Here is a 15,620-nt window from a genome sequence, read left to right on the forward strand (position 1 = left end):
AACTTTTTCAGTCTTTTTTGAATTTAGCATTGAAAGATAAATTTTTTTTGTTTCTTTCAAGTTTACTGTCTGCTCAAGCTTTGCTTAGTATTAGGTGATGGTATAATACCTGAAGCTAAGTATTTATTATTAAATGTGTATTCTAAAGCATAAGAAACTATCACGGTCTTTCTCCACTTAGAACTTTCTAATTGAAAAGCAGCATAACTTAAAAAGTTGCTCTTGCTCACTTATATTTGGAAACTGTCCATTGTCACCTTAAGCATATTCATGACTCATACTTTAAAAAAGAAACATCTACAATGAAATGTAACCTGAAATTATTATACATGAAACCCCCCACTCTAGTCTATAGTTCTCTCCGCTGCCCAGTTCATTTTTCTGGAAAATGGTTCAGTCTATACCGCCTCACTCAAGTACATCCAGTGGTTGCCCATCTACCTTGGCATCAAATATAAACACCTTACCATCTGCTTTAAGGTACTGATTAACTCGCTCTCTTCCTTACCACACTGATCTCCTACTGAAACCCAGCTCGCCCACTCTGCTCCCCTAATGCCAGCCTACTCTCAATTAATCAGTTTTATTTATTAAGCACTTATAGCATGCAGAGAACTGTGTTAAGCTCTGTACTAAGCAAGTACAACAGAATTGGTAGATACTTTGCCTTCCTGCAACTAGAGACCATCCTGAAAAAAACCTTTTATGTCCCCTCTCCACCCTCCCTTCTGAATTGACTGTGCTTTTGGCTATGTACCCTTTAAACACTTTAATACTCACCTCTGCTACATAATAATTAGTAAATATTTTTATACTCTACTATTTCCCCTAGCTGTAATCTAGTGTCATGTTTTTCCCCCCTGTAGATTGTAAGTTCGTTGTGGGGAAGGATAGTGTTTATCAACTCAGTTGTATTGTAGTTTCCCAAGCACCCAGTACTGTGTTCTAGGTGCTTAGTAGGAGGTGCTCAATAAATAACATGGATTGTTGAATAGGTGAAAATTTGGGTATCCAGCTAGGCTTGGCCGCTCTTTTCTAGTTGAATGATAGCTGTATGTCTGTTTTTCGTCTGTTCTGGCCTCTGTCTGGTATGAATAATAATTGTGGTATTTGAATGGTTACTACATGCCGAGAACTGTATTAAGTGCTGCAGTAGGTACAAGATAATTAGGCTGGGTGCAGTCCCTGTCCCACATGGGGCTTATGATATAAGGAGCAGAGAAAGCAGGTATTGAATTCTTATTTTACAGATGAGGAAACTGAGGCATTGAGAAGTTAAGTGATTGGCTAAAGGTCACACAGCTGGCAGGGGGCTGAGCCCGGATTAGAACTCCGGTCTCCTGATTCCCAGGCCTGTGCTCATTCCACTAAGCCATAGCACCAAACTCCTTTCTGTCTGGTGTTTTTAAATCTTAATTGCACAACTCCTTCTGCCCTAAACATAGGACTTAGGAGGAGAGCAGTTGGGAAGTCTAGGAATCCCTCTGGAGAAAAACTCTAGGTTACGTTGCATTGTTTTCTTCTCTTCTCCTTGTCCAGGATTCATAAACTCTGTCACTAACCACCGGAGACCCAACCCCAACTGCTCACATGAGGCTTGCTGCTACACTGTACTTAAAGACACTCATGCATGGTTGCTCATGCATGGCTGGGATTTCTTTTTCTGGTACATTTGGGGGCCCCACAGCTGTTAAACTTGCAGCTTCCAGATCTTGCTTAGAAGAGGCTTGAAACCCACAAGTCGTTGCCGTGACCTACGCAAGGCTTAGGCACAGGCTCATGTTGGGAGGGGAAGTTTCTGCTTTGAAATGTGCTCGCTTATGCTAGGGTAGACAGAGAAGAAGGGTCAGAATGCAGGTAGGAGCGACATGGCCTAGTTGAAAGAGCATGGACCTGGATTCCAAACCCAGCTCTGCCAGTTGCCTGCTGTGTGACCTTGGGGAAGTCACTTCACTTCTCTGTGCCTCCGTTTCCTCAACCATAAAATGGGGATTAGGTACTTTTCCCTCCTATCGAGACCGTGAGCCCCATGCAGGGCTGGGACTGTGTCCGACCTAATTAACCTGAATCTACTCCAGTCCTTAGGACAGTGTTTGACACCTAGTAAGCACTTAACAAATACCATTAAAAATAAAGATAGACTCGGCAAAACGGTGTAGCCTAGTGGAAAGATCTTGGGCCTGGAGTCAGGAGAGCTGGATTTGAATCTTGACCCTGCCTTGTCTGCTGTGTAACTTTGGGAAGATGTCACTTCTCTGCCTCAACTTCCTCATCCGTAAAATAGGGATTAAATATGTGTCTTCCTCCCTCCTTGGATTGTAGGCCCATGTAGGACAGGAACTGAATCTGAGCAGATATATTGTTTCTATCCCAGCGCTTAGCTCAGTGTTTGGCATGTAGTAAGTGGCTTAACAAATACCACTTACTGTTATTAGGAAGTTTCTTCACTGACATGCCAACTCAAAGTAGAGAAGAGGAGAAGGGCCTGGAGACCTAAGAGGTGCCGTTGCAAGTGCCCTCTGACCTTACTCTTTCTTCTCCTCTCATTTATTTCCTTTTTTCCTTCTATTGCTTTTATCGCTTGGCTTAATTCCTATTGAAACCATGTCATAACCCCTCCCCAGTTTCGTGGCTGCAAAAGTATGCAAGATAGTGGGGTAATTATGCAAGTAAACATGGTATGTAGTGGTCATTAAGATAAATATTTCATAAGATGAGAACAGGTTTTGAAATGTGCTGTCATTGGTACTATGGCATGAGAACATATAAACATGTTATTGAACAAAACTACTCAAAATTTATAAGTAAGTTTTCAAAGTGCAAGTCACTAATTAGTGTTGTTGGATAGGCACTTGAATTGTAAGAATTGTAAATTAATGATTTCTTCAGAACAGTGGTGAACACTGCTGAAATTTAAAAGCTCTATATGTTTGGATTATTGTTGTTTCTCCATTCATGGTAGTGTGAAGTTTCTTTGGAAAAAGATTCCCGAATTAATGACATTTGCCCCAAGTTGATGTTGAAATGCACATTTTGATGATATTCTATATTTTAACTAACAGGTTTTCAGGAGGCCTGATTTAAGGGTAAGGAAATATTTGGCTTTCAGCAAGTCAGCCTCCTACCTGTTTGTCTCTTTGTGCTCTCTTGAAAACCAAGCCCGTTTAGCATTTTTTTTACTTTCCTTGTAATAAACCAATCAGATCAATTTGTTGTGCTTTTTCACTGCTTTAAGTGTGTGCAATAGGAATGCTTTGTTACAAATGTTTTTGTGTGCAGTAAAAGCCAATGCGTAAGGGCATTATAGTGGTTATGTATACAAATGTGCAGTACTAACTGTTTTATTATGTTTATTCTGACTAAATGTATTTCGAGTGATGTATACGTGCCTAAAATTAGAGTGCCACTTTGAATATGTTGCTGAAATATTAGTTCATGAAGACACACAAAGTAGTTTTGTATCCTATTTAAGATTTCAACTAATGTTTTCATTTGTGCATGTTTTCACCTCAATTTTTGAAGCCTATGAGTAGAACTGGAAGTTACTGCTAGATTAATTTAGTATTTCAGTGTTTTTAGAAGTCAGCTTAAGACTTCAGTTTTATGCAGTATTTCTTAAGATTATAAATAGTAGAATACATTTTTTTTCCTGTCCTTTCACTTCAGAGCATCCATAAAATGAAAAAAAGATTGGTAATGTTCATTAATTTCATTTTTTTTAAAGTATGTTAAAAATGGGGGTGGTGGAGAGGGGAAGAAAAATAAAAACCTATGAGCAAGTGGCTTAAAGATGATCTATTTTCTATTCCTGAGAAATTTGAGTTTCTGTCATTAATATCAATCACTATAGCCTTTTAATGTTACAGACTCTAATGCACTTTTATGTTGCACTGGTAGACTGGAGCATAAGCTAATAAAATCTAAAATAAAATTTGCATTATTCCAGATTAAGCTTTCTTCCACTCCCACCTCTCCATTAAGGTATCTGTAAACTAATGGGAATGCACCCTCTATGTTTTCATTGATCCATGCTATTGATTTTGGGTGGAAAATTTGTGTGTGTGTGTGTGTGTGTGTGGGTGTGTATTTTCTCTTTTGAGACTGTATCAAGGTTGTCTCCACTTTTAAAACAAAGTATAAAAAATAATAAAGTCTTTTGAGTGTGGGGACTCATAATTTTGAAATGTAAGTTTTGTCGGCAGATAATTTAGCCAGAATTTTTTTAAATTAAGATACATTCAAAGACCATCATGTTTGCTGTTCATTTTCAGTATGTGTTGGAAACAAAAATAATTTTAAGATTTGGCTGCTCTGCTATTAACAAGTTAATGCATCTAACAGTTGGTTAATGAAACTCAATTTCCATGAAAGTACAATACTAAATGTAGGTATATTTAGCTGTATAGCATTTACCCCCAAAATCTTACACAATTTATGAATAACAAATATGATTTATTAACTTTATTTTTCTCCATATCACATTCAACATAAAATAATGCATACCAAATATTATATGTACTCTGAAGAAAAAGCTGGCTTAATTTCTTTGTAGTCATAATTTGCTAAAGTTTTCAAAAATCACATTGTGTCAGCTTATTCTTTGACCTGGGTTATATATAGTGCACTGCTCATTTGCATAGGAAAATTATAAAGCATAGCGTATAATTTATGGTGACTTTCAGAAAACAAAATAAATATTATTGGGGGTAAAAATATTAAATTATTTAGTAGTAAGAAGGAACTGGATGACCCCAGGATAAACAGTTATTTCAGTTGAGATGGTCAGATTGGGTTGGGTTTTCTTTTGCACTTGACTGCACAGCTTTGCCCTTTGTACTGCTTCCAAAGTGTGCTACATTTCTGTTTTTGAGCATGCTTTTGGCCATTGTCCTGCATTTTCTTTGCTGTTGTTTTTCTAGTTTTTAAAAAGACAGTACACTTTTTGCATTTTTTTGGAACCCATGCTGTATGTTTTCTTTTTGTTCTGTTTCCACACAAGAAAAAGTAGCCATTCACATATTTAGGGAGAAGAGTCTACTACACATTTCGAACACGCGGAGTCTTTAACTCTGAAGAAAATTGTTTTGAAATACATAGCTGGGTGAGGTATTAAGTTTTGCACACATACTGTCTCTTTAAAAATTCTGCTCTTTCACTTGTTTGTTTGCACGTTTCTCTTTTCTCCTATTTATCTATCTTGTCCATGCACCTGGTGCTATGCAGGAGATACAGGAAGGATACAATGGCTTTCATTCTGAAGTTGAAGCTGATCAGGTGGCAAGTTTTACTTGTTTGTTTGTTATTTTGTATGGTCACTGCTTTGGAAACCATTCTGAACTATTTTAAAGCAAGAAGAGGACACTTTTTGAAGTGCTCAGTTAGCTCTGCAGTGGATCTGTCATTTCTAAATATTTAATTTTTTTTAACTTAATAAGTTGAAATATTTGAACTACCTTTTGAAGCCATTATCTTATTAAAAATCTACCGCTAAGCTCATGCTGCTTAAAGTGAGCTTTGTGTGGGCGAGTTAAAACTGTATCCCTGTCCAATTATTTCTCTTTACCTTTTGATAGCTTTTTTATAGCAGAAGAAAATTTAAAAGATCATCTCAGGTTTGATTTCTGTTAGATGAGGAAGATGTTATTCTCCCTGTGTCTCAGTTACACATTTCTAATTTATGCTTCTAACTGCACCAAACTTGGCATTGAACTAATCACCTTAGGTAGAAAATGGTGAGAGCCAAATACCCATGACTTGAGATTAATAGGTTTGCTTCAAGGATTTAGTGAAACCCCTTCTCAGTACTAACCCTCACCATCCCATTGTGAAAGCTTTCTTCAGATTTAAAATTTAGAGAACTCGATGAGGCTTTCCACAATTTTCATTTTAAGAAAATCCCACAAACTCCCCTAAATGAGCATTTTTAAGCAGCTTTTATTAAGTGTAAACAAAAATATTTTTTTAAATTTCAGTTAGTGATATTGAATAACTTAATTCCAAATTGACTATTTCAGGGTACTTTGGGGAGTATGAAAAATTTGGGAGATGTAATGAATTCTTAAGATTGTTGTTGAGTCATCACAAGTTCATAAAAATTGTCAAAGCCTTCATATTAATATTTCTGAATAATCGTGTCACCTTTTATTATGTAATACCAATTGGGGTTACTCTATCATTAAATAGACTGTAATATGACAGGTTTTAGGGCTATTCATTACCAAAATGTAACGTGGCAAGGAAATTCTAGAAACTTGTCGAACTATCCCAAATATTGATGGGCTTTAAAGTGGTCAATGCTGAAAGTTCCTTGTGTGGTCTGAAAAAGTGTACAAAAAAGTATTTCTAGTACCCTGAGCTGACTGAGCTTTCATAGTTGAAAGCTGAATTTTTGTAGCCTAAGTGTGCGATTTAATAAAAGATGGATAGACAATGCTCCCAAGTACCCAAAGAGTTTTCCTTTCACAGTAGGATGCAGATCAATCTTTGTCAAATATTTAATGTTGAATTTACTGTGAATTAACTTTTTTCCTTTTCTCTCTGAATTTTTTTTCGACTCCCATTTGACTATGATATTACAAAATTAAGGTTATTCAATTGAAATCACAGAAATGATTTTATGAAATACCAAAAAAAAAAAACCCCCGAAACAGTTTGGCTTTCCAAGTAGTCTCAAATTTTCATTCTTAAGAGAAAAGTAGTAGAAAAAATGATCAAATTTAAACTTTCCATCCTAACACATCGTAAAATTAACTTGCTATTGTTTGTCCCTATTTGTTCATAATTTGGCATTCAATATATTTCATTTGTACAATGTATACCTGTCTCGATAAACTGAGAATTGTAAATACAAAGTATGTCAGTGTCCAACGTGGCTGCATTTTCAATCTTGGAGTCAGCAGTGCTGGAACCATTTAGTGCAGTGTTGATGTTGAAAAGGGGCGCTTGCAGTGTCATGCTCGTGGTCCTGTTACCTCTTTAGTGTATGTGGTGTGTTCCAGAAAGTACTTAAGTGGAAAATGAGATTTACTTTTTGGCTTGGTTCTTTGCCAGGCTCTGAGGGATGGAAACAAGTTGGCGCAGATGGAAGAAGCACCACTTTTTCCAGGAGAGTCGATCAAAGCTATCGGTAAGTTTAGGTATGGCATTTCATCAGTATGTCTGTTCGTGGCTGTCCAGCAAATGAAGTGGTATTTTACTCAAGGAGTTTGATTATCCTTATCTTCCCACCCAGACCTTATCCTCCCTCTGACTTTCCCATCACTGTAGATGGCACCGCCATCCTTCCTGTCTCACAAGCCCCTAATCATGGTGTTATCCTTGACTCCTCTGTGTCATTCAACCCACAGTATTCAATCCGTTACCAAATCCCGTCTGTCCCACCTTCACAACATTGCTAAAATTCACCCTTTCCTCTCCGTCCAAACTGCTACCATGCTAATACAATCATCCCGTCTGGATTACTGTATCAATTCCTTGCTTACCTCCCAGCCCCCTGTCTCTCCTCTCTCCAGCCCAAACTTCACTCTGCTGCCTGGATCATTTTTCTACAAAAATGTTCAGGATATGTCACCCCTGTCCTCAAAATACTCCAGTGGTTGCCCATCCACCTCTGCATCAAACAAAAACCCCTCACCATTGGCTTAAAAGCACTCCATCACCTTGCCCCTCCTACCTCACCTTTCTTCTCTCCTTCTACAACCCAGTCTACACACTTTGCTCCTCTAATTCTAACCTCCTCACTGTGCCCCGATCTTGCCTGTCTTGCCTCCGACGCCTAGCCCATGTCCTGCTTCTGGCCTGGAACACCCTCCCTCCTCAAATCAGACAGTTACTCTCCACCTTCGAAAACTATTTTGAAGGCACATCTCCTCCAAGATGCCTTCCCAGACTAAACCCCACTTCATCCCCTATCCCTTAAACATCGCCTTGTCTTGCTCCCTTTGCTCTTCCCCCAGCCCCACAGCATTTATGTGCATTTCTGTAATTTTATTTAATTGTATTGATGACTGTCTCCCACTCTCTAGACTGCAAGCTCATTGTGGGCAGGAGATGCCACTGTTCATTATTGTATTGTACTTTCCCAAGCACTTAGTACCAATGTTCAGCACAGCGCTCAGTAACTACGATTGAATGAATGATGCTATCTTGTGATAATGAGAACACAGTCCATCCCACTTCATCTTAAATAAAAAAATCATTGATTCATTTTTAATTTGGATACTGTAAAACCTGAGATGCAAGGCTAGAGTGATCATTTTAATAAAGGACATGACAGACTGTAAATGTAATATATTAGCCATAGAATTAGCTATAGGTGTACCCTAGGACCCATTCTTAATATAATCCTGGAAAATGTGGGTGTCTGGTAAATGGCCATATTGTGGGGTATGTTTTTCCTAGACTTAAATTAGGTTTCATTCCAGTACCAACCACTTACATGACCCAGCCCTTTGGGAAGTTAAAAATTACCGTGTAAATCACTACATTCCACCTCCCTCCTTTTGCCCCTTCCCTTCCACCATACCTAGGGCCTATATTGACTCCACTGTACCCCAAAAATGGTCATCTTCACCATGGCCATAAATATGTATAAATAAATATATTTTTGTAAAATAGGGACTCGTGTGATCCACCCCAGCTCAAACTATGTCACTGGCCAGTGAGGGGCAGAAAAAGGTTACCGAATCCCAGTAAGGACCTGAAGGCCAGATGCTTGGGTCTGACCCAATCTCCTTGCAGCAAAAGGGCCACATACTTTGAACCAGCCATGTTCCTTGTCGTTACTCGGTGTTGCCTCCAAGTTCCTTTTTGCATGCACTTCTGCTCCTGCTCTAGCTGCCTGCTGTTGTTACTCTGAAATCCAAGCATGGCTTCTGCCTGGAAGCATTTCCATTTGTGGCGGAGAGCTTGAGCACCGAGGTCAGAGCTGGAAGGGAGCATTGAGAGGAGCTGGTGATCCCCTCTCAGACCTGCCGCTCCTTCCTTCCCAACCCCATCCAAGGAAACCAGAACCGGATGGGAGAAGAGAAGCAGCGTGGCTCAGTGGAAAGAGCACGGGCTTTGGAGTCAATGGTCATGGGTTCAAATCCCGGCCCCACCAGTTGTCAGCTGTGTGACTTTGGGCAAGTCATGTAACTTCTCTGTGCCTCAGTTACCTCATCTGTAAAATGGGGATTGACTGGGAGCCCACCGTGGGCCAACCTGACCACCTTGTAACCTCCCCAGCGCTTAGAACAGTGCTTTGCACATAGTAAGCGCTTAATAAACGCCATCATTATTATTATTATTATTTGAAGAGGGATTGTCTAAATAAGCCTAAACCTCTGATCCCTTCACCTGACCCAACTTGGGCCACCTCCCTTCCAAGGTAAAGAACCTGATCTCCAAGGCAGTATTTGGGAAACAGCAGGGTGGAGGAGGGGTCCGGAGGGTAATTGACTTCCCTGTAGTAATTAGATGGAACTTTGGGTCGGGGTTATGGCTACTTCCACACTTAATAAATGATGTATCTTTGGAGTTCATGCGTGTGGTTGTTTGGAACTTGGGTTACATGTAAAGGTGAAAATGAGCTATGTTTGAACCACTTAACATGTACCTTTGCTTTTTTTTCCCGTCTTGAAATCATTCATAGATGTGCCTGTTAAGAAAATTTCTATGGTAAATGTGTAGGAAGATCCCCCTCACTGGTTCCATGGTACACTTCCTACTTCCTTAGGTTCTTTAGTGCAGGATTAAAATTCCTCATGAAGAACCCCATGACTCCCCTTTGCTGTGTACCTAGATTTCCTGAGTGACAGATTCTCAGTTACTGCATTGAAGAGCTCAAACTTCTTGCTCCCATTCTTTGCAACATATTCCCCATCAGCAAAGGATTGGGATTTCTAATTATTTGTTATGGTTGTCCTTGGCTAATTGATGATAGTAATTTTGAGCTCAGACATTAATTGAAATATTGCATGTACAAGAAAGGAAAGTTGCCTCATCTTATCTTTTTTATCCTCACACAACTGTGATACCCTTACTGAAAATTTCGGCGGGTGGGGGGCATTCATTTTTAAATAGAACCTGGCATTTTAGAATTGGTTGTTAGGTGGTAAAAGTCCAGTATTAAAAATAGCAGAGAAAGAATAAGGGATGAAGACCAAGCTCATGAGTAGGAAGGGACTCAAAGTATGGGGTGGGAGAAAAAGAAAGTCTAATTGAAATCAGAACAGGAAGATTATATCAGGGCTTCTAATATTGAGTAAAGGAAGAAGTAAATGGATGTAGTGGGGCAAACAATGACCTAGAAATTCAGGGATGGAAAAGCCTGATCCCAGTAATACATATTTGTGACAGAATTGACCATTCTGTCCTCGTTGTAAGAATCTGCTCAGATTCAGCAACATCATGCTCCAGGAATGGAGACTTGGAGTCCCATGTCCTTTTCCTCTCAGTCACCACTTCATTGACAGTATAAGGTTAGGCGAGCATGGTATATTCAGTGCTGTGAAATGTTCTTGCTTGGTGAGCCTGCCAGTGATTGATATTTGATATTTAATGGAGGTAAAAGTCTTGGGATGTGTAAAAGTAAAACACAGTAAACTATATAATTAGCTAGTCAGTAAGATAGTTTGAGTAATTTGAATTTTATAGGAACCTCCTAAAAGACTTTTAAGTTGTGCTCTGTGATTGTGTTCTTATTTCAGCTCTAGTACTGAATAGATATCTAATTTAGGCCCAGTTGGAGATCCTCTAACCTCTGCAGACCAGTAGTTACATTTCTAATATTTATTAAGCATTCACCTCTGTGCTAAATGCAAGGGTAGATGCAAAATAATCAGACAAGACACAGTCCTTTTCCCTCATGGAGTTCACAATCTAAGATGTAGAGAGAACCCAGTGCTTAGAACAGTGCTTTGTACATAGTAAGCGCTTAATACATGGCATCATTATTGTTATTATAACATATCTTTTCCCCATATTACAGGTGAAGAAACTGAGGCCCAGAGAGATCAAATGGCTGGGCACACATCAGGCCAGTGGCAGAGCTGGGGTTAGAATCCAGAAGTCCTGTGCTTTTTCCTTATGAGAAGCACCATGGCCCTAGTGGATAAATTACAGGCTTGGGAGTCAGAAGGACTTGGGTTCTAATTCCGGCTCCACCACTTGTCTGCTGTAAGTCACCAATCAATCAATCAATCAGTCGTATTTATTGAGCGCTTACTGTGTGCAGAGCACTATACCAAGCACCACTTCTCTGGGCCTCAGTTACCTCATCTTTAAAATGGTGAATGAGACTGTGAGCCCACTGTTGGGTAGGGACTGTCTCTATGTGTTGCCAATTTGTACTTTCCAAGCGCTTAGTACAGTGCTCTGCACACAGTAAGCGCTCAATAAATACGATTGATGATGATGATGAGCCCCATGCCAGACAGGGACTCTGCCCAACCGAATTACTTTGTATTTACCCCAGCTCTTAGAACAGTGCCTGGCACATTGTAAGCACTTAACAAATACTCTGTATTATTAGTATTATTATTATTCATGTCATGGATGAATGCTTCCTCTCTCAAGGAAGCACATCTAGTTAATTTTGGTAATTTGCTGGTCTACAAGAATGAAAGCACCTCCAAAGAACTAATACATTTTCAGGGAAGAGCTTGAACATACGTATGGCATCATACCCACTTAAAAAAAAAAATGGTTCATCCAAACAGCTTCCTGCAGGACCAAATCATTTTAATCCTAAAGTGTATCCTTGTGGAAAAAGTAGCTATCTGACTTGAAGCAATTTCAGATAATATTATAGGATTATAAATTAAAGATGGAACTAAAATATTTATTTTGATTGTTTTGATATATTGACATCCAAATATGTATTATCCCTGCTGTTGTTGTTTTTTCTTCCAGTGAAAGATGTCATGTATATCTGTCCATTTATGGGAGCAGTTAGTGGAACACTGACAGTCACAGATTTCAAGTTGTATTTTAAAAATGTAGAGAGGGTAAGTTTTCTGATGTATTCTGCTTTTGATAGAACACAGTTTACCTGTAATGTTTATTGCTTTCCACAAAAACTTGTCGATTTGAAAATTAAGATTTATTTCTATTTGTTTCAAAGCAGAAATTGTGGTTTAGCAACAAATAAAAATTTTTCCAGAAGATTTTTCCTATTTCCTGAACAATATTGCAGTCATCTTAATTTTTTTCATTTGTAGGATCCACATTTTGTCCTGGATGTTCCCCTAGGAGTGATAAGCAGAGTTGAGAAGATTGGAGTGCAGAGCCATGGGGACAACTCTTGTGGCTTAGAAATTGTTTGTAAGGTACAGTACAATTCATATTGAAATTCAAAAGGACATCATTACAGAAATTTAATATATATTCCTTTTTCTTTCCCAGCTACATTTGTACTCCTTCCTATTTTTGTCATATTTCTTTCAAGCAGGGCATTCAGAATCTTGGTAGTGGCATTTTTAAGAGCATTTGAATTCAAAATAGTTTCTGTGGAATGAAAAGTAGCATACAGTTATCTGTGAGGGATCAGTTATGACCTCTTCCAAATTTGAACTGAGTCAATCAGTAGGCTTAATTTTTGATAAATCTTGGCTGACGTAGGTTCACCTCAACAGAGCAAGTATAGCCCTGTGTCTCTCTAGTTTGTGTTTCAGTGTGGGGTGCTCCGATTAGGATGATCTCCACGTTTGCTCTTGTTGTTTTGGCCTATTTGTAGTCTTTTAGCCTCTTTGAGTGCCTGGGCTTCTATGCAGAGAGTTTGGATCTTAAGAGAATGAAAAAGTGTAGTTTAGGTTTATTTTTCTCGAGGACTTGAATTTTTAAAAACATAGGGATTTTGCTCTGTTGTGGCTGTACCTTTTTATCCTTAGAGCCGTCAGCTGGAAAACGGGCATCACTTTTAGTAGGATAAAATTTTAGTTTTAGAAATGTATACTACATCTTATTTATCTAGCAAAGTGTCTGTCTGGCTGATTGTTTGACAGGATATGAGAAGTTTGCGGCTTGCCTACAAACAGGAAGAACAGACAAAGTTGGAGATATTTGAAAACCTCAGTAAACATGCATTTCCTCTTTCTAATGGGCAGGTAGGTGGCAAAGTGCACATTTTAAAATACATTTTTAAATTTTAGTGTAAAATTTTGTGATTATCCTGGTTCTATCTTCCTTTGCCTATTGCTACTATCACAACTGAGATGTGTGTATGTGTGTGTGTGTGTGTATTATATAATGTGATATGATGTGATGAGTGAGATCTTAAAGCCCGTGAGTTCCTGAAAGCTGTCCCCCAAAGGAAGCCACACTAATGTCTATGTTCTAATCCCAGGCAAAAGGGCCAAACAACTGGGTGGATTTCAGTACTTCGGAAAATAAAATTTTTCATTATCTCTCCCTCCTCTCTCCCCACACAAGAGCCCACCAGCCTAGTTGTCGTCCCTAAGAGAGTCCTGACCATTGATTGTACTGTACTACCTCTTGGAAAAATAGAAACACTTGTTTACATTTATTTTATGCTTTTCTTATACAGGCATTATTTGCATTCAGCTACAAAGAAAAGTTTCCAGTTAATGGCTGGAAGGTTTTTGATCCAATTGCAGAATTTAAAAGACAGGTAAAGTGTGTTGTATTTTGGAAAAGTAGTGACAGTAACCTGAGAATTTTTCTCTCTCTGTGGGGAAATTCATGCTTTTGGGTAGGGATAGGTAAATATGTTGAAACAAAGTACCTAGTTGCTGAATCATCAAGAGTTTATCTAATATTACGTGAATCTCTTGGTTTCGTCATTCTTTCCCCTTCATTATTCAAATTCCACAATTATTGATTATTTTATTATTATTATTCAGTATCCTGTTCAACAGAGAATTGTATGGGGAGAAAAAAGGAGGTGGAAATTTGAATCTGTTAACTATAATTGTTTAGCAATAACTCTAGCAGACACTTGAGAGAAATCTAAACCAAAGACTTGAGTCTTTTTTAGATAGGTTACATGTAGAACATAAGAACGTTTTTTTTTTTTTTAAAGCCATTTTGGGGTCAGATTGAGCCTAGGATTCTGTCTCCAATAGTGACAACTTGTTTGAACAGTATGATATTTTTTAGCCTTGTTACCCATCCTAATATTGAGGGGTTTACCATCTAAAATCCTTAACTTACCTTCAAGTAACCCATATTGGCTTCTCAGCCATTATTTAGTCTGCTGATAATTTTTTTGGTTAAAAAAAAAGTCACCTGGTTTGTAAAGTTTGAAAAGAAACCTATTGCCATCAGACTTCAGTGGGTACATCGTAGTCCTTTTGTATGATTTAGTGAATAGCAATTTCATTTTTATTCTCTTTATCTTTCATGATTTTGACTTCAAGCATTTCTTCTTCCACCTTAGTCCAAAATGAAGGCTATTTCTTTCTTTTAATTTTTTTTCTCATGTGTAAGTTTCTCCAATCTTTATTCAACTCTGATCATCCTCTAGACCGTAAGCCCCTTGTGGGCAGGGAACATGTCTAACAACTCTCTTATATTGCACTCTTCCAAGAGTTTAGTACAGTTCTGTCACACAGTAAACACTCAATAAATATGATTGATTGATCTTGATTGCCTTTTACCTGTAATTTTTCCAGTTCTATTTCCTTCCTAAGATGCATTGATAAGAATTGTGCAGGCTATTCCAGATATGATGCATATTAATACAGTGTTAGAAATGTGCTTTCTAGGTCCTCTTTGATGATGCTCAGCTTTACTTTAATGTTCCTAGGTTTTACTGTGAATTTGACCAATAATATGAACAGTAGTGACCTATCTTATCTTCATGTAATAGTAATTTGTATTATATCTTCTGAATTCATTGGTATGTCTCACATTAATCAAAAGCATTTATTGAGCACCTACTTACATGTAGAGTGCTGAACTGAGCAGTTGGAAGAGTACAAAAAAATTAGAAGATAGTCATATTTTTATGACATATACTCAGCTTTATGGGATCCCTTTACATTTCAACCATAACAAAATGTCTATGGAGAAGAGATTTGTAGATTTCATTGCACATTCTCTCATCCATTCATTTATAATCATTTAAAAACCTATCTTTGTACCAGTTCCTAAGGAGCACTTATTTACGTTACTCCCCATTAAATGGCAATCAGTCTTTTTCTTTTGTTTCCTGTGTTTTAGCTGGGCTTCTTCCCATGACAGAACATTCCTTTCCATTTCTCGATTGTTAAATTTTTAGAAGATTTTAGTGTGTGGAACTGTGTCAGTGACCTTTAATAACTGAAATATATTCTGTCCACTAGTTTCTCTCTATCATATGTGTATTGGTCCCATGGAAACTTCAGCAATTATAATAATAATAATTATAATGGTATTAAGCACTTACCATGTGCCAAGCACTGTTCTAAGTGCAGTACCTTGGGAGGCTATGATTTTCTTCTCTTTCTGCCATCAGGTTGTGTGTTCTCAATGCATGTTGATCCTAAACGTAATTATAGATTGTAACAAATTTGCAGGTATGGAGGTGAAACTTTGCATTGTTAGTGTATACATTTCTCAACAGGAGTTCCACAGCTGAACCACCAAATTTCCTTAAAAACTCTTGAGTGGGTGCCATCATCATTCATTGATTTGTCTAC

General features: G+C 38.1%; 1 protein-coding gene across 4 annotated transcripts in view; it reads left to right on the forward strand.

The window, feature by feature from the left end:
- The window catches only part of MTMR1 (myotubularin related protein 1), a 52,801-nt gene that overhangs the window by 13,487 nt on the left and 23,694 nt on the right, over positions 1 to 15,620 (forward strand). The window contains exons 3-9 of one of the 4 annotated variants that reach the window (XM_038747806.1): positions 3,063 to 3,086; positions 5,224 to 5,274; positions 7,051 to 7,126; positions 11,893 to 11,987; positions 12,201 to 12,308; positions 12,984 to 13,085; positions 13,526 to 13,609. In XM_038747806.1, the coding sequence (XP_038603734.1) occupies positions 3,063 to 3,086; positions 5,224 to 5,274; positions 7,051 to 7,126; positions 11,893 to 11,987; positions 12,201 to 12,308; positions 12,984 to 13,085; positions 13,526 to 13,609 (540 nt within the window). The remainder of the gene's footprint in view (positions 1 to 3,062; positions 3,087 to 5,223; positions 5,275 to 7,050; positions 7,127 to 11,892; positions 11,988 to 12,200; positions 12,309 to 12,983; positions 13,086 to 13,525; positions 13,610 to 15,620) is intronic. The other 3 variants (XM_038747808.1, XM_038747807.1, XM_038747810.1) reach the window with 3 other exon arrangements.

The sequence above is a fragment of the Tachyglossus aculeatus genome, chromosome 6 (assembly GCF_015852505.1).
Source record: "Tachyglossus aculeatus isolate mTacAcu1 chromosome 6, mTacAcu1.pri, whole genome shotgun sequence".
Taxonomy (NCBI): domain Eukaryota; kingdom Metazoa; phylum Chordata; class Mammalia; order Monotremata; family Tachyglossidae; genus Tachyglossus; species Tachyglossus aculeatus.